This window comes from Pteronotus mesoamericanus, unplaced genomic scaffold, assembly GCF_021234165.1.
Source record: "Pteronotus mesoamericanus isolate MK-2021 breed Mesoamerican mustached bat unplaced genomic scaffold, CSHL_Meso_final contig_33, whole genome shotgun sequence".
NCBI classification, from domain to species: Eukaryota; Metazoa; Chordata; class Mammalia; order Chiroptera; family Mormoopidae; genus Pteronotus; species Pteronotus mesoamericanus.
The window spans coordinates 10,425,661-10,445,730 of record NW_026555135.1 but is presented as its reverse complement, the minus strand read 5'-3'; the positions used below and the strand labels follow the sequence as shown (position 1 = coordinate 10,445,730).

Sequence of the window (20,070 nt, the reverse complement as noted above, 5' to 3'; positions counted from 1 at the left end):
CACAGACTAATAGATATCACCAAGCCAAGCAACCCACACTTATTTGGATGTCCAGTTGTCTGCATGAAAATCAATACGGCAATTAAATTATAGAAGAAGAGCAATTTATTAGAAATAGAACTCAGTGTCATGGTAGGAGGCACAAGTCTCCATTTTATTTGTTTGTTTATTTGCTTTTTTGTCTATGCCAATTGGACATGGGAAAGGTAATTATTCTATTTACTCTACAGAAAGATTCTCTGAGGACTGACCTCTAGTGATGATAAGAGAGAAAGCTTTGGTATTCATACCCAGTCATATTAAGATCAGCTTCGTCTTATAGCCCCTTGGCTTTTTTAACCCTTCTCTAGTTTTATATATTTAGGGATTATGGAGAGTTCATTCTAAACTACAAAAGTGACGGTTTTAATATCTACTTAAAATTGTCCATGACCTCCTCTTTACCTACAGAACATAATTCAAATTCCAGTGACCAGTTTTCCCTCTGTTCCATGTTTAAGGTCTTTAAAGTCTTTGGTAACCATTGACCAAACTCTCCTTGAAACTCTCTCCCTGCTTCCATTCTCATATTTTCTTGGTTTTTACTTCTACTTCTCTACTCACTCCTCCTTAGTATTCTTTCCAGGTTTAGCTTTCTCTGTGCACCTTAGAATGTTGGTTATCTATAGGTCTCCATTTTCGCTTTCAGTTTTTTTATCATAATCTTTCCAGGAATACCCATGACTTTAAATGCATCTATACTATGTTGACTTTAGAATGTACTTTTTCATACCAGAACTTTCTCCTGAAATTGAACTTTGATAAATATCTATCTTATGAGATATCTCTAATGTCATACGAGTTCACACAAACTTACCATATACAATATTAAAATAATCATATTCCTCCCAAATCTGTCATTATTCTCATATTCTTTTCCTAGTTTGAAGTACCATTATTGACTCAGTTATCCCAGGCAGAAATATGGAAGTTATCCCTGACTCTTCACTCACTACCCACATGTAATTGTCAAATCCTATAGATTCCATTTCCTTGATATATCTTAGCTCTAGTCATATTTTTCTTCCTTAGTCTCATTGGTTAGTTCAAGTTCAGGTCACTAGTTTCAGACACCTCATAACCAAATCACACTGCCCCCTTGTAAGTAATTTCTATTTGCCATTCCCCATGATTCACACTTTACAAAATTCCTTTCACATATGTTGCTTTATTTTTCTCTTCAGAGCAATCTGTGAGAAGGCACTATTACCTATGTTGCACAGATGACAGGAATGGAGATGAGAATGTTTGGCTTTTGAAGTAGTGAAGTACCAAATTAGGATGGGTTGAGAAATCCCTAACCCAAGATCATCAACTCTCAAGCCCATGCTCCTTCCCCATCACAATAGAGATGGTCCCTCACGTATGATGGTTTGACCTATGATTATTCTACTTTATGATGGTTTGAAGATGATACTCATTCAGTAGAAACTGTACCTTGAATTTTTATCTTTTTGCAATAAAGCAAAATACAGTAAGATACTTTCTCATGATGCTGGGCAGTGGCAGAGAGCTGCAGCTCCCAGTGAGGCACATAGTCATGAGCATAAATAAGCGATATTCTATAATATATTCTTTGTATTAGATGACTTTTCACCAGTGTAGGTTAGCATAAGTGTTCTGAACACATTTAAAGTAAGCTAAGCTAAGTTATGGTATTTGATGGATAGATATTATATATAAATATATATATAATGCATTTTTAACTTCTGATATTTTCAACTTATAACGGATTTATCAGGTATAACCCCACTGTAAGTAGATGAGCATCTGTCTCACATCAATAAAGTAGATATGAAGGGCAAAAACAATTGTTTCCTATACAAACCAAAGAAAAAATCAAAACAGAGTAGGCAAGTAGGGTGACTTATCTCAGGCCATTGAGCTCTCAGGAGCACAATGGGAAAACCTCCATTTCTGACTTCTGTACTTCTGCTCTTTTGTCTACACAACTCTGCTTCCCAGATGTTGTCAAATAATAAAAACCAGAAAGTGTTATCCTGAAAATCTGTTCCCTGTGTGAAATGAAGGAATACCCAGGGTCATATTAATTAAATGCCTAGCCTCCCAACAGGTCTACAAAAACCTTTCCACTCCAAATTCTCCAATTGTTGGTGCATTCCATAGTACTTGTCTGTGTTTTATGTAAAACTTCTAACTAAAATTGGCTTTCCTTTTTGAAGTAACTGCATTCATGGTGCTAGCTGACACTTGATTTAAGCTATTATAAATTCAGTTTTTAATTTCCTTGTAAAGAACAGTCTGTGTGGAACAAAGCTTTTCGACAGATGTTCATACATTGCCTCATTAGATACTGCTTGTGTACTCCAAAAGTTAAAAAGAATGATGTGCAGTCAAAAAGTAGGGATGGGCCTACTGTATTGAAACACTACATTTTGCTACTGTTCCAGGCTTTAAGACCAGTCACATATCAATTGGTTTAATCCAGAGGGCAAAATACTGGGATTTCTCATCATTATTTTAAGCAAAAAAATTTGTCATGGAGATTGGACCAGCATTTGTCCTATATCCTCAAAGTCTTCAGCTACTTAACAGTGATGAGCAAGATTTTTATAATGGCCAGTTTTTAGCTACTATGTTCATTACTAAACTGTTGTCACAGAGAAGAATATGAATAAGTGACAGTTGCATTGGACAGGGAAAACCATGGGTTAGGGATTGGATATGTATTCTGATCTCACTTTAAACACAATCTGGCCATACAATGTAACCTCTCTAGGCCTCCTCTGTGACAAGACTCTAAATTGTCCCATGATATTCTTTAATGATAAAGAGAAAACTAATAGCTAGATAATAATCCTATACATTTATACAGTGGAACTTCTTGTAACCCACACAACCAGAACCAGTTATTGATTCATTAGTCAAAAGATTGTATACAACAGTCATTATTTAGTGGAAAAAGACTTGCATGCCTTAATTATTTCACCTTAACTTAAAAAAATAACTGTATCATGGCACAATAAAATCAATGTTTAATGGTATTGAAAAGAATAAATGAGATTTCTCCCAAGAAAGCTTCTCCAATTTTTTTTGTTGTTGTTGTTACCATGCTATTACTGACAATTGAAGCTGTTTAACCTAAAGCCACATTTCTAGCATCTTTGACTATGGCATGAGAAATTCGAGGCACTAAACTTGATGTAGTATATTTCTTCATATTTAGACCCATCTGTTTGTCTTAAAATGTATTATTTCTTTATTGTTCACAAGTTTAATTTTCAACAAATCATTCTGGTTAGTCCAAGTTATACCTTGTCTTTCTTAAATTATCTGAACTTTTAACTTCTCTGAGACCAGTAAATAAAGTATATTCCTTACCATTTTTATATGTTAGGATCAAGATTTTCTCTAGCATTGTCTACTTTTAGCCAAAGTTTTTGTGATATTTTTCTCAAAATATAAATCATCCATCAAATGCTTTAAAATGTCTAGTACAATAAATTGATTTAAAGGGCCAGAGCGGGGGCCCATTTTTTAATCAGTTCTACTTCATTTTTCCTGCATAAAGCACACAGTTAATTTATCATCCATGCCCTTCAGTTTGGATTTCTGTAAATTAGGATGAGAATTACAAGTAAACTAAGTGAAAATTTCACATTTTGTTATACTTTTTGACTTTTAGAGTTGTCTCTCCCATATCTAATTTAGCAGCAATGTTTGTAACCACATATGATTGATTATTAAGTCTTTCTAGCTCAGTAAGCTTACTCTTGATATATACAATTCTTTTTTACACACTCATGTTTCATTTATGTAATGTTTAATTCACTTACATAATTATAAAAATGAGTACAGTGGGATAGACAGATTTGAGCACAATTACAACTGATTCATAATGAACATACAAGTCATGTGCCAAGAATGGGAATGTATAAGTCATGAACATCCCACTTGCTATAGGCATTGGTCAGCTGTCACTGAGGGGATGGAGAGGATTACTTAATCTGTAAAAAGATGCTAATTAAGCACTCTCAGTAGTGAAACTTGTGAACTGTTAAACCTAAAGACATACCTAAGACCGGTGATGATTTACGACAATGCATAGTCCTTGTTTTTATTATAGTCAATAACTTACATGAAAATGTAAAAGGATATATAATACTAGGTGAAATAGATAAGTCTTATAATGGCTAGCACATATTAGATAAATACATAAATAAATATCTCAATTTATAAGTATTATGAGCTCAATAAATGTCTATCTAGTTGAATTAATGATGCAATATTCATTTAACAAACTAAAACTAGAGCAAAATCAATACCATTAAATTTTACAAGGGTAGATAGTAATAACTATATTGAAGGTTGCCTAAATCTCAGGGTATGAATACATGACAGATTTAATTTTTAATCATTTGATGTCAAAAATATGGGATTTTAGGTTGACCCTAAACTTAACAAATCAACAAATTTTATAAGTCTATGCTATCTTCAGCTGCCCTGGCAAAAGTATGGAATTCAGAGGGAGGAAAGTCAGCTACTCATTGCACTCAGCCCTGCTCTGAACACATCTGGAACTCTGAATTCATTCCAAGGTTCTGAAATTTAAGTAAAAATCAGAAGAAAAATTTAAGAGTATACATAAAAACATGACTAGGGACCTTGAAACTGTCTCATAAAGAACCAAAAATGGCAGCAATGTTTATTTGAGAAGAAAAAGATGCAAAAGAGGAAAAGATAAAGACCAAATATAAGATGAGTTCCATATAAGAATTCATAGGCACAAGTACAGAGGATTTGACCAAGGCTGTTGAGGACAGGACATTGTAGACATCATGCATTCATAGGGTCACCAAGGAGATGAAGTCAACTCAATGGCATGTGACACATAAAATATGCAAGTACTATCTGTCTTTCAGTGGCTACCATGGCTGTACAGATGTAACACCAAGGGAAGAAGCAACTTTTCTGTGGTTATAGCTGCTCCACTGTAGATCATATTTCCCACAAGTATAATAGGCACATCAAGCGAATCTTGTACAAAACCAAATTCAATTATATTTTCCTATCTACACATATATTTTCCCATACACACATGTGTTGTTTGGTTCTTTTAACAGTTTCATTATTCTCTCAGTCAATAATACAATTCAATTTATTTTTTTCTCACCACCACCTCCTTCGAACATCAAAGTCAGTGCACTTTTGAAGGCTCGTTTGGAAGTCCTAGAAGAGAACACAGCTATCCCTATACCCTGAGAAGAACAGATTTCTTCTAACTAGGAGATTTTCACTTTCAGGAGAAATACCCACCCATCCAGATCACTAGAATTGACTCAGGAGATCAAAGTGCCCTCTCTACAATCCCTTTTATTCATTCTTGAATATTTTACCTCCAATCGTGTTGTGTCCCTTATCCAAGTTTAAACATTTATTCATTTTCCCTTTAGTCTCCCTGCCTGTACATTTTGCTCCTTTTCCGATTTTCCGATTTTCAATATTTTCAGATTTGTCCCTCTGAGTCATACATATTACCATCATGACCCCTGTCACCATTTTCACTTATCAGCCTTGATAAGGTCCAGGCCACTTGGCATGGTATTCAGTGCCCCTCATGATTTACCCCTAGTCAGCTTCCTGACTTCATGCCTGGCCCTTCTCTGGCCAAGCCAAACCACTCCCTCCATGACCTTAATCATATATTTCTGGCATCTCAGAAAATCATCTTTTCCTTCTCCACCATTTAAGATATGTACACATTCTTCTATATCCAGCTTAGATGGTTTGTTTATCAAATATACCTGGATATTTATTGAAAAATGTTCTCTATATGAAAAGGAAGTAAATGGTTTGTTTGATTTTACCATCAAGTACTTATTGAGTATGTACTACACTATTAAGGAATCAAAGAGTTGTTTCTAACACCTAACATAATCTGTGGTACATAGTGCCCAATAACATTTGTTAGATGTAAATAGAACATATAAATAATTATGTAAGACAACTCATTTAAGTATCAGTGAAACAACAGGATGAATATCCAGCTTCATGAAGGAAGGTGATGGCAGTTTGGTTATGTTGCATTTGAGGTACTAGTTGGATATCCAAGAAGACATATTCTTTTTTTTTAAGAATAGTGGTGACTTAATGCATGTACTTGAAGAGAGAGAAAGTAGACAGAAAAAGAAAAATATTAAGAGAGAGCAGATAAATGATAAAAATAGGTATTCAAGAAAGAAGTGAGGAGTTAAACATGACAAGAAGAGATGCAAATTCTTTAGAAATGTGAGTTAAGGATGAAGTAGAATATTTAAAACACATCAGAAAGTATTTTAGTAATGGATGAAACTTTACAAGCCACTTAAATAAGTTTGCTATTATCAGTGTGTTAATAAAAGAAAAAAGAAAACTTTTTGTACTCTCCATTAAAATAACATAGGTTTCATAGTACATTTTCGACATACCACTTACCTTGCCTCTCATTGTTTAAGAGATGGAGAAAATTAAAAAGCCGTTTATTGCCACCAGCTAGGACCTTTTTGTTCTATGTGTAATAAAACAGCTTCAGTTCAGATGCTCAAAAATTTTAATTTGATGCAGCAGTAGGAATGTACCTTTCAGCACCATTCAGATGTCATTTTCTTAGGCAACAGCTAGGGAGTCTTTCACTTGGAAAATCAGAGTTATTGGAATAAAGCCTCTACTGGTCTCTGGCTCTGGCTCAATTTTATTCAATGACAGCATGATTTAGAAAGGCAATTGTGCTGTTTCCTCTCTCTCAGCCTTAAAAGTCTTGGTGAAATTTACCTCCACAGTCACCTGATTGGACACCTCAGCCTAACTACCTGTTAGTTGTACCAACACTATTGTGCCAACAGTGTTGCTACCAGGTGACAGGGATTTCTTCCCCAGCATCATTGATGTGACATGATTCAGAGCCTTCCTCATTCTCATTTGACTCACCCACCATTCATTGTCGCTTAAATTCTCATAAAAACCTGGGGCTCACTAATGAGGTGGTGTGAATAAGACAGAGAAATTCCTTTATTAAATGATCTTCATTGAAGAAAGGTATTCAAGAGCCACTGACATGCAAGTTGGACATATACTGTGAAAATAATGGGTGGTATTTTATGAAAAAAAAAAATACTCTCAGTAATCATTAGTGAGAGTTCAGCATTTCCTAACTGAATGTGTTGGGTCCTCTACATGGAAAATCCCTACTCCTTGCTCTGAAAGCACACATGACTCAGTAGGAAAAGCAAGCACATAAATAGATGGTTGTGATTCTTAGCCCCGCATGCTATTATGCATGTGTGGAAAAGAAGTTAGAGTACAGAGCAGCATGGCAGCTGTGCTGGGGAGGTGGGAAGGCATATCCTAAAATACTTCTCAGGAGAGACTTTTCACATTGTCTAGAAAAATGAGGGATACAAAGAGGAGGATGGCCATTTGTGGACAGGCTTTGTTTTGTTTTGTTTAAGACAAAGATTATTCCAAGCACTTAGCTCACCAATGAAGAAGGCTTTAAGTTTTAGCTGTGCTTTTCTTCCCTTGCTTCTTTCCACTCCAGTTGTGAGAATTCCATCCAGTTGGTCTCTCTGCCAGAGGAGGTAAAAGAGCCAGGCGGTAGTTACCTTTAGTTGTGGTAGAACAAGCAACATGCTGTCTATGCTACCAATATGGAAATAATATGGAAAAAATGGAACCTCTTCTAAAATACCAATTATCACCATCAGGTAGCTCCTAATACCCACTGCAAGTGTTCCCCATGTGAGTACTGCTTAGAAGTTACTGTCAGAGAACAACAAAAAATACCTTGCATCCAAAGGTCTTGACTGTCAGACAATTCACCTTAATTGTCTTAGTAAAAGGGTAATTTCATGTTGTAAAAGTCTCTGTTCATTCCATATTTTCATGGTAGGAGAAATTGGCTGACTTTGCATGAGTAATATAAAAGGAGTCAAATTCTCTGAGCACTTCATGGTACATTTTGCATTTAATAGCATCATTAAAACTTTAAGAGGGACATTGTTGGAATAATTTAGAGCAGAATAATAAAGTAGTTAGTTTAAAGTAGTGATAAGTAAAGTAAGATTACTGAATATTTCTTTATTTTAATTATGTGAGCTAAGCTTATGGTGAGGAAGCTATCAGGGATTCAAGTTACTCATTCATCTCAGTTAGTGAGCATCATTAATCTTTACCCAAGAAGATCTGTTGGTGCTTTCTAAACCAGAGGAAGACAAATGGTAAAGGGAAGGATTAAAAAGTTTAAGCAAAATAAATATAATTAGCAGATAAGCACATAGAAAAAAGTGATCATTCTCATTGATAAACAAAGAAATACATATCAGGAATATAAGTTGCACTGATTAAATAATCAATTTTTTAAAAAAATTATGTCAGTGCTTGTAAGATTGTTGTGAAACTGGTGTGTGTGTGTATGTGTAAATTATAGAGGCAATAAAATGGTACAAAGTTTTTGAAAAATAATCAAGAACCTAATAAATGTGTTTTTTTAATTTTGCAAAATACATTCAAAAGAAATTATAAAACAAGAAAAAGTAATTGATATCAATATGTTCATTACAGCATTGTGTATAATATTAAAACAATGGAAATAATCCAATATCTAATGATTAAAGGGTGGTTAAATTATATATTCATAGGAAGTAACATCATATAACACCAAAATAATAATTATGGATACCCTATCAGAAATATAAAATTATAATGTAAGAAAAAAATGTAAGATATGTAGTTACATAAGTTCTGTGTATATATAAAACTATATGAAACATATAAAGTCAATAGCACAGGGTGGAAAGTACACACAATTGGCAACAAGACAGGCTTTACTTTTAATTCCGGTTCCATATTTGCAAACTGTTGATCTCTGACAAGTTATTTAAGTTCTATGTGTTTTATTTTCTTATACTTAAAATGGGGATACTAATACTTACCTTATGGGTCAGATAAAAGAATTAAATTATATAATTCTGTAAACTCTAGGACAAGGTAATGGAATTATGGGTGAATTTGTTTATTTCTCTTATTTTTTTCTTGTTTTTGCAACAGAAAATGTATTTTCTATTTAATAGTAATCACAAAAGTTATACTCAGAAATATACACCTTGTAGTATTGACTACATGGCTAACTATCGTGGTAAATAATAATTTTTAATTGGTTCCAAACATTGCAAATTATATACTGTGAAATCATATTAGTTTATTTATTTAACAAACATGTATGTAGCTTGTATTACCATGTAACAGGCACTGTTCAAAACACTTAATTCATTGAATCATTATATCAACCCCATGAGAAAGATATTATATCTGAATCTTACAAATGAGAAACTGACATTCAGAGAGCTTTGAGTAACTTGTGCAAGGTCACACTGGATATGTGGTGGAGCCGGGATATGAACTCAGGCCATGGCTACATGGTCCAGCTCCTGAATGCTATGCTACTTTTCAGTTGGTCTATCAAAACATGTCCAGTGAACATGTGTGGTGCCTGCCATTGTGAGAGATGCCAGGAAACAAAGGATATAATCCTTAATCTGAAGATCATTCTTCAGGGTTTAGCTGAGGACCCAAAATTCTGCTCCCTCAACTCAGACAAATGCCATTCCTGTCACAACTAAATGCTATTCACAGGGAGCCACCTCTTCTCATCCCTAATGACCCAGGTTCTAAATGAAAATCTGCAATCTACAGCTTGGCTTTCTCTGTCAGTCAGTGTCCTCAGAGCATATGCTGAGAAATCCTAGAGCTGTGTGAAGGAATGTCATATTCTGCAAAGATTTGACTTCTGTTTCCTTTTATAAATATATTTGCATATACATGTCTTCACAACTAAAATATTAAACTAATAATACAAGCTAAAATTACATACTGAAGTATGTTTTATCATGCATTTTAACACATAGGAAACCCACAATGCATTCTTTTTTTGCTGTTGGATTGTCATTGTGCATATCTCAGATAAAAGGACTCCTTTATCTCTAGTTAAAGAAAATCCTGAGATTGCAAGGCAAGTTCTTCCAAACCTGAAAAATTCTTATTATTTGGAAAGTAATATAACATGACAGTTAAGGATAATAGCTCTAGAATCAGACAGTCTAGATGGCATTTCAATCACAGGTATTTTCCAGATGACTTTGGGTGCATTTCTAAACCTCTCTGTACTTTATTTTTTTCATCTGTTTAATGGGGTGGTACATACCCCATAGGGTTGTGAGATATGAAAGATATAAACACATAAACTTAGAAAAGTCCCTCAGGCAATGTAAGTGCTCAATAAATGTTAGATATTATAATTTTTGTTGCAACCATTTATGTGTAAAATCAGTCTTTGCTTTTTACCATACAACCAAAACAAAATATGAAATTACAATAAATTCTAAGATTGATATGCAACTGAAAATCCCATTTTTCAAGTATTTGTGTTTATCCAATGGCTGACTTGTAATTAACAGGACAAATAAGTGTTGCAAATGTGAACTAATAAATTTATATGATGAGTTAAAAGCTACCCCAATTTGCAGATTTGTTCATTTTAAAATTTTACTTAGAAAAAAAATATTCTGCACTAAAAAATAATACACTGCATCATAATGAAATTTGTTTTTGGTGAAACCAAATTATATAGAAATAATTATCCCTTATCAGGTAGAATGTTTTACTTCAGGGTACTCTACTTATCACCAAAAGAACAGTGATTTAATCTCTAATGCATTTCTTTCAAGACTGGTTCTTTTCTTGACAATAGGACTGATTTGAATGTGTGAAGTCATTTTTAAAAAATGATCCATGTTTGTTTTTCTTTCTTGCAGTCATTCCCAACACAGTACTGCAACCCGCCAGCCTTCAGTGACTCTCCAACGAGCCATCTCCCTGGAAGGGTAAGATAAGAACAATATGAAGCCTTCTCCTAAAGTAAACTGTGCAGCCTTGTCATTCTCATTCTCTCTCTCTTGCCCTCTCAGCAAATATCCATGAATCTTATGTTATATGCCAAACACTGTGCTATGTAATAGATTTAACAAGTCTAGATCTCTTCTTTCCCTCTAGAGGGCTCATTGTTTAGTAGAAGTAACAGAAATACAAACACGTACTTGTATACAGCATGAGCATCTCACAGAAGATACATATAAGGGATAAATGGAGGATTCAGGAAGGATATCTAGCAGAGAATGAGTATCAGAGAGGAAAGGAGGAGCAGGTCAGGATAGTTTCAGAGAAGATAAAACTCTGAAACTGAAAACTGAAGCATCTATAGGTATTGCTTCACAGACATTACAAAGAAGGATACTCTGAGTACAACAAAGAGCATGTACATAAACATGACCACATCCTAACCAAGGATGTAAAAGGCCTGTACTTTGAAAATTATGACACTGAAGAAAGAAACTGAAAAAGATACAAACAAGTGGAAGTACATACCATGTTCATGGTTGGGAAGATTTAACATCAAAATGTTCATACTACGCAAAGCAATCTATAGATTCAGTGCAATTCCTATCAAGATTCCAGTGACATATTTCGCAGAACTAGAACAAATATTTCTAAAATTTATATGAAAGCATAGAAGGCCCTGCATAGCAACAGCTATCCTCAGAAAGAACAAGGTTGGAGGAATCACGTGACCTAATATCAAACTATAGTATAATAAGGCTGTAGTAATCAAAACAGCATGGCACTGGCATAAAAACAGACACATAGATTAATGGAACAGAATAGAGAGTCCAGAAATAAACCCACACCTATACAGTCAATTAATATTTGACAGAGGAACCAAGCACAATGGGCTAAAGAGAGTTTATTCCATAAATGATGTTGGGAAAATTGGACAGATATGTGCAGAAAAATGAAACCAGACCATCTTCTTGCACCACACACAAGAATAAATTCAAAATGGATCAAACACTTAAATGTTAGATGCAAAAGCAAAACAAAATTATAGAAGAAAACATAAGCAGCAAAATTTTGGACATTGCTCATAACAATATTTTATCAGATATAGCTCCGGAGACAAAGGAAACAAAAGAAAAAAAAAACAAATGGGACTACATCAAGCCTAAAAATTTTTGTGCAGCAAAGGAAAATAGCAAAATAAAAAGACAACCCACAGAATGGAAGAACATATTAGCTGATACATCCGATAAGGGGTTAATATCCAAAATTTATAAAGGACTTACAAAACTCAACACCAAAAAATCAAACAACTCAATTAAAAAATGGGCAAAGGACCTGAACAAACCCTTCTCCAAAGAGGACATACGGATGGCCAATAGACATATGAAAAGATGCTCAGTATCACTAATCATCAGAGAAATGGAAACTAAAACCGCAACAAAATATCTCATCTTACTCTTGTCAGAATGGCTATCATCAGTAAATCAACAAACAAGTGCTAGCAAGGAGGCAGAGAAAGGGAACCCCAAACCCTTTTTCACTGTTGGTGGAAATGCAGACTGGTGTAGCCATTATGGAAAGCAGTATGGAGATACCTCAAAAAATTAAAAATGGCTTTGTCTTTTGACCCAGCAATCCCACTGCAGGTAATATATCTGAAGGAACCCAAAACACTAATTCAAAAGAACATAAGCGCCCCTGTATTCATTGCAGCATTATTTACAATAGCCAAGATATGAAAGCAGCCTAAGTGTCCATCAATAGATGAGTGAATAAAATAGCTATGGGACATTTACACAATGGGATACTACTCAGCCATAAAAGAGAAGAAAATTTTACCCTTTGCAACAGTATGGGTGGACCTGGAGAACATTATGCTAAGTGAAATAAGCCCATCAGAGAAAGACAAATACCATATGATTTCACTCATAATGTGGAATCTAATGAACAAACCGAACTAATAAGCAAAATGGAGATGGGCTCATAGAGAGCAGGATAACAGCTAAGCGGGGGGCAGGTTAGGGATGGAGGGACTGAGCAAAAAGGAAAAAGAAGTCATGGGCATGAACAAAAATGTGATTGTGAGGGGATGGGAGGTATCAGGGGGCAAAATGGTAATGGAAAAAAATACAGTAAAAATAAGAAGGTCAATGAGTGATTCAATGCCAAGGTATAGGGTATATGAGGCAGCAGAGATGAGAATGGAGATGTTGGCTAGACCGGCTTACATGTAGAGAACTTAGTATTTTGTGTTTCTAAATTCCCCAGTCAAATAAAAGCTGGAGGGGTAGGGGAAAGGGGCTAATATTTCTTCCACTTGCCTTATAATTGCAACTGGTTTCATTAGAACATTTAATTTGTTAATGTATAAAATTATTTTATTTTTCCAAAATCTGTTACCAGTTATGCTTTGTTTAATATTATTTCCCCGCTAGTGTCCCTTAGTGGCATTTCAGTGAGAATCTCTAACTTTAACATTTATTAGTCTTTTCCTAAAATCTTATGTTTTATTCAAACCTCAGTCCCTCCTTCCAACATAATTAAGTTTGGGGTTCTACCAAAGTGTTCCGGAGTTAATAGAGATGTTGTCTGCTCTCTCTATTTCTCTCATACCACCTCCTAGATCAGACATTTTCAACCTGTTTCATCTCATGGCACAAAAAAACTAATTACTAAAATTCTGTGGCATGCCAAAAAAATATATTTTTTACCAACCTGACAAAAATAGGTATAATATTGGTTCATTCACACTGGACTGTTGTGTTGGCTGTTGTCATTTTTTTATTTGACAGTCTACAGGAAAAGAGGTTAGTGCCCCTGACTAAAGAGTCATGTATTGTATGTTTTCAAAGTTCTTGCAGCACACTTTTTGAAAATGGCTGCTCTAGATCTTTCTTTCTCTTAGATTTATCTTTTGGTAACATTGGAGCAAAAAGAAGGAAATAAGAAATGGCATTCCTTACCATTCTACTGTGGCTGTCTCCTTTCTGTTTGTTGTCTCTGGTGATGTAGTCCAGGTAGGTGGAGAATCAAACATGCGCTGGTGCTGAGATTCAAACAGCTCCTCCAGCTGTGTGGTGCCCTGGGAGACTCAGCCCTCTCTTCCACAGAACCCAAGTGGTAGCACACTGGAGCCTGCTGATGTGCTCACCACTTCATCCAAGCTGCAGCAATCCCTCACAAACCCACAACCTTCCTTTCTCATCTGTGCTCAGTGGCCTCAGATGTGAGGCTTGTAAGCTGCGCAGCATCCCTCTTTCCTACCCCTGAGGTGGAACTTACCAGAGATAGTCTTTGCCTCCTCTCTCCTTGGGGTTCTTTTCCAACCTCAGTAGTAACAGGGCAAGTCAGCAGGCTCCACGGCTAAGTGGGCATCCGCCTGGGACAGAAACATTAGTTTTTCCTTCCTGGAACAGCATTAACTTATAAACACTTTTCATGGAGTGCCCCTTTTTGCCTTCAGTTAAAGAAGCCCACTGAATTTTCCCAAACCCATAGGAAGACAAATGAAAGGAATATGGCCTCTCCATGAATGCGAACTCCCCACAAAAGGATATTGGTTTCTCCTGCCAGTTCCTCTTTTCTCATCTTGATGGTAAAGAACATCAGACCACTTTAATTCCTCTAGTAAAAAAAAAAAAGAAGAAAACAAACAATCAAAAACAGAGAGGTGAAAGTTATAGGCTAAATGCAGTGTAAGGCAAAAGTAGGTTTACAGTTGTTCATGTGGAAAATAATACAAAATAGTTAATAAATGATAACAGGAATAACTGTACGTGGACAACAGTGTGGAGATTGACTGTGGGAATGGAGGCAGGCTGGGTGGAGGGGGGCAAAAGGGGAAAAATTGGGACAATTGTAATAGCATAAACAACAAAATATTTAAAAGAAAAAATAATAAATTTTGTTTCATGTACTCACAACTATAAACCTACTTTTGTCCCATCCTATATAACTGAGGTCTGGAGAAGTAACTGTTCTCAACAGGACACTATCTCCATTGTAACATTTGTTCTATTCCATTTTTTAAAAAATCACATATGCACACAACAAGTTCTTAATCAAGCCTTCATAGAGATTGGTTCTGAAATAATATAGAGGTGATCTAGATCATGGATCTGAGCTAGACTCTTTGCTCAGGCAATTACTAGCTACATGAGAGCAATTTGCTTCATTTCTTTGTGCCTCGGTTTCCTCCTCTGTAAAATGGAGATACTAATAATATTTCTTTAAGGAGTTTTTTTTTTAAGAATTAAATTCATATGCATTATTTTTATAACAGTACTAACATTACATGTGTTTTTGTTATAGTAATTGTTCCTGTTGTTGTTATACATAGTATAGACTTAAATTATCAGGTGGGAGTTTCTCATTTATATTAAGTAACAGTTTGTTAAAATAGTCAGGAATTGGTGACTATGCTTTGGAGAGGCATATTCATATATACACAGCTAATAATCATTTGTGGAAACCATTCAAATCATTAAGTTTGCTTTGTTGCCTTGCTAATATTTATATAAAATATTTTAATTACCAGGATTACATTTAAATGCTTATTAAACACTTTAAAAAATAATCTAAGCATTTTCTATATATCGGCTTACCCTCAGCTCCAAAAGAAAGAACTTAGGACCAGGTTAAGAAATGCTCTCACATCTCTGGTATATATATCTTAGTAAGATCAAGACACAGAGACCATTTAAACACACAAGAGGAAGTAGTCTTCCCAATCTGTGAACATTGTACAATTGGGCTTGTCATTCAGCACCTGCAGGGCAAGTTTGTATAGCCCATGACTGTACCCTCCATTACACATCCCTCAATTTCCTTTTTTTTGGAAAATGTCATGGTTCAGAAAAACTATTTCACAAAATTCAGTTACTGGTCACATCCTCCAAAGGACTGTGATCAGTTTTGAATTCGGCATGTTAAATCAGCTATGTGTAAAGAGCCTAGAAAAGGACATCCAGAGTTAACCAAGGGATGGGCAGTATTCCATCAAGAACACTTTGACAGTGTTAGGAGTCTATATTGACAGGAAAGGGAGTTTCATCAGGTGCTTAATGAGATTATCTAAAAAAAGTGTACTTGTTGGGCATAAATATAGTACAAATTTATGGATATTCCTTCAAGGGAAGAGAAAAGAAACAAACATTTATTGAATGCTATTTTAGCTCTCTATCTATTAATTGATCAATTTATCCATCCATCTATTTATCCATCTATCTGATTTTATTTCCAAAGTAGTCTTATGAAATAGGCAGCCTGTGTTCTAAACTTGGATTCACAAAGAGGTTAAGTAATTTTGCCAGAGCATCTACATTGAAAGTACCACAGCTTGTATTTGAAGTCAAATTTGACTCCACTGTACAACTCCATCTTCTATAACGTCGCATGAAAATGCTTTACTTAACTGGTCACGACATTGATAAACCACATTCTTGCTACGTTAAACATAGAGAAGAACTCCCTAGGCCTAGGGTAAAAAGTGATAAAGAGCTAAGACTGACTCTAAGCCTAGAAGATTAATAACCCCCCATTTGAGATGGCTCTGAAGATCCAGGTGCAGGCTAAGTGGCTGAGGTGTTCTCTGTGGTAGAGGTGAGGGTGCGGCTGAGCTGACCACTCGTCTCTACCTCACATTCCTTGTTATTTAGGAAAACACCCATTGGCTGGGTGGCTGTCATTCCACATTTTGGTCATTAAAACAAAGCTATGCTAAATAATGTCGTTTCCTTCTAAAGCTATTTCCAAACCTTTTCTTTCTTTCTTTGTATTCACAAAGCTTATTAGCAGCTTGCCAGTAAGCATATTTAAACATTTTGCACTGTTTTGCACTTACATGAAATGACTGCCATAATAAATGCGATCAGTAATTCTAATTCTCTGCTATGATGAAACAACAAATGACAAGGCCTTACCCTGACTCCGTAACACAAGGGTGATTCCTTTTCTTAAAAAATAAATAAATAAAGTAGTCACAGCATACTTCATTGTTCCAACTGGTATAGAGCTGTTTACCCCATGTCTAGTGAATAATACACTAAAAAAAATATTGTTCCCTGCACTCATGAAAAAAACTGACTCTGGACTCAAAGAACTGGTTTTGAACCCTAGCCTTTGTGCCATCTGTTGTTAATCTTAAACAAGACCTTTCCTTCTAACCATGGGTTTCCTCTTCAGCCAAAAGGGAGGGTAGCGTAAAACTCACCAACTTTCTGTAAAAGGAGGAGGCAAAAGTGTTCAGAGAAAACAAACAAAAATTTTATTTCTATAGCCTAGATTAGTTTTAAGACCTACTTTGAACACTTGTTAAACACACATATATGTATTTATTCATATAAAACTGTTTTGAATATAAAAGAAACTATTTGAAGTAGAAATAATTTTGAATTAATGGATTACTTAGAAGGGGACACCTCATTAATTGTCTATAAAGTTAATGCTACGTATGCCCAGCTGGCTATCAAATAGAGATTACATGGCATATAATCACTGTCACTGACAACATAGTAAGAAAGCTGTTTTTCACTTCGCATAAGCCAATGGGTCTTTAACAGACCTCCCATTAAGGTGCTGTACCATTGAAGACAGGCAATCAGCTGAAACTGGAATTTCATTATTTCAGAACCCTCCTTCCTAATGATCTTGTGAAAGCCAACTACACAGGGATTTTTTTAATGAATGTATTTTAAAAGGCCATATGTTTATATATTTTTCACCTAAGTTGCTATTTGCTTGGCATAAAATAAGTAGAGATATTTCAGATTTCCTGTTAATTTGATCCATGGGGACAAAAAAAAAACTATCTAATTGAGCTTCCACCTAGAGTTACTGCTGTTTTCTAAATTGATATCTGAATCATCCATATGATGCCAGACTTAACAAGGCAGAATAACGTCCCCATTAACAGTGTGAGCTCCTTGCTTCAGGTTCAAGTTGACAGATGTGGCCCACACCTTAACCTCCATTTCCTCCTGACACCCCATCAAGAGGAAGCTGATGGGAAAAAAAGGGACAATCCCATAACAGTAAACAAATTGGGAGGGGGCATCAGAGACCAAAAGATTTCGTCGCACTTGATTACAGAAAGCAGATGGAAGTATAGATTGATGAAACAGAGCAAAGTAGTCCCAGCCTTAGATCATCTACAGAGGCAGGGCCATGTGCTGTCCAACTTTGTCTCCTAAAGTTGTGTTTCCAGGGAGGCCACCCACAAAACTGCCCACCACAGAGCAGCAGCACTGTATGGAGGGACCTACAGCTCAGGAGGGAGCAGAACCCAGGAAACTCAGAGACTTCAGAATAGTGACAACAGATGGGATTGAGAGCAGAGTCTGAGAATAGGACTGAAGATGCCCCCACTCAGGATACACACCCCTGCACACAGAACAGCTGCCAGGCAAGTGCTTACCACCAGTCAGACAAGGAAGGCATTTTTCTAAAGAAACAGAATTTCTTCTGAGGAACCCAGATAAGCTAGCTTGTGTGTTACCCACACAGTAAAGCCCTTTACAGTGTGTGCCAGTAACGAGGACAGTTTCAGGTTTGCTTTCCTAACCTGAAGCCTTCCGGTGAAAAAGTATTGCTCTTATCTGCAACATCCTTGTAGCCTTTTTACTACTTCATTCCTGAATCTGAACAGATAGCCATGAGTTACCAAGTATTTTAACAAAACCCACAAAGTGTGATAAATAAAATTAAAAGGTGCACAGAAAAAAAAATATCTTCTCAAGGAAACAGAGGTAATTCTGGGAGCAAAATAGAATTAAAAGAAATACTCTAGCATAAGCATATTTTAGCCATGTGGAGGTAACCACTAGACTTAAAACTGAAATGGTTAAAAATGATTGCTTCTGGGAAGGCAGGTAGGATTCTCAGGGGAGATGATACAAATTTAATTCTGACAAATGTATTTGGAATTAGGCTGCAGTTAAAAAGAATCATGCACAAAAGCCTAGAAATATGTAGCTAACACTGCAAAAACTAACAAATATATTCAGTTACTCAAATAACTTTCATCTGAGAGAGGGCCTACACTCTGTTCTTTCTTACCTTAAAAGATCATTTTAACAACAACACAGAGGCTGAATTTTCAAAAACTAGCATTTTCACATCAATAAAACAGCTGGCCTGGAAGGTGTTGACCACCTTTCACAAGTAACACTTAACAAGAACCTAGATGACCATCCTCATGGACGTTATAGAAGGAATTCTTTAAGAAGGTCATGTCTAATTGACCCCAACCAAAAATCTCCCAAATCCTGAAGTCTGTGTGTATCCAAAGGAGATCTAAAAAATAGTCTTGTCTATAAACAAATACATCTAAGGGAACCCATCCTCTCACATTAATTAGTCTGTGGTGACATCATTGTCATTTTTCCTTAGTGGGACAGGCCTGTCTCTATAGGCATAGTCATTTGTAACCTTTCCAGGCTCTTGAGAGCATGACCCTATTGGGGCCAGAGAGCCTCTGGTGGTCCCATGTTGGGGCTGAGCAGGTGTTCTTTCCAAGGAATATTCTGGGAACAGGACCTCAACTGGAATCATTGGCTCTCTTGCTTTCTGCCCAACTCCTCTTCCCTTAATGGGAGAAGATTTCTTATAGCTAAAATGCATCTGATTTTCCTGAATGATGTTGACTTAAAATACTCAGTCTTCTTAGTCTCAGTGCCCAGATACTTGGTCCAAAAGTACATGGTCACTGTAGAAAGTATTAAGCATTATTAAGCTGAGAATCAGGATACCTGGGTTCAAGTCTGCTACCTCTTACTGTATAATTGTTGACCTGTTATCTCATACACAAAGTGATGAGGCTCAGTTAAATAAACAATGTCTTAGATCTCTTCCAACTCTAACATTACATATATATTTGTGAGTTTTGAAAATATAAAAGTTTGGCTACTGGACTTATAGGGATATTTCCAGATAGGGAGCCTAGGGAGACAGTTGGCCCTCAGGAGCTGTTGGCTTGAGCTATCACTACCCACACTCTCACAGATCCAGCCATCTTTCAGGATTTGTAATCTGTGTGAATGCTCAACTTCCTGCAACACAATTCCTTACCCTCACCTTCAAAACACACAATACAACATACAGATGATGTATTATAGAATTGTACACCTGAAACCTATATAATTT

The 20,070-nt window shown here is 35.8% G+C and overlaps 1 protein-coding gene across 7 annotated transcripts in view; it reads left to right on the top strand.

Moving 5' to 3' along the window:
• DLG2 (discs large MAGUK scaffold protein 2) overlaps positions 1-20,070 on the top strand; it is an 839,012-nt gene that overhangs the window by 448,598 nt on the left and 370,344 nt on the right. For all 7 annotated transcript variants that reach the window (XM_054576362.1, XM_054576359.1, XM_054576358.1 and 4 more), the window contains one exon: positions 10,848-10,916. In XM_054576362.1, the coding sequence (XP_054432337.1) occupies positions 10,848-10,916 (69 nt within the window). The remainder of the gene's footprint in view (positions 1-10,847; positions 10,917-20,070) is intronic.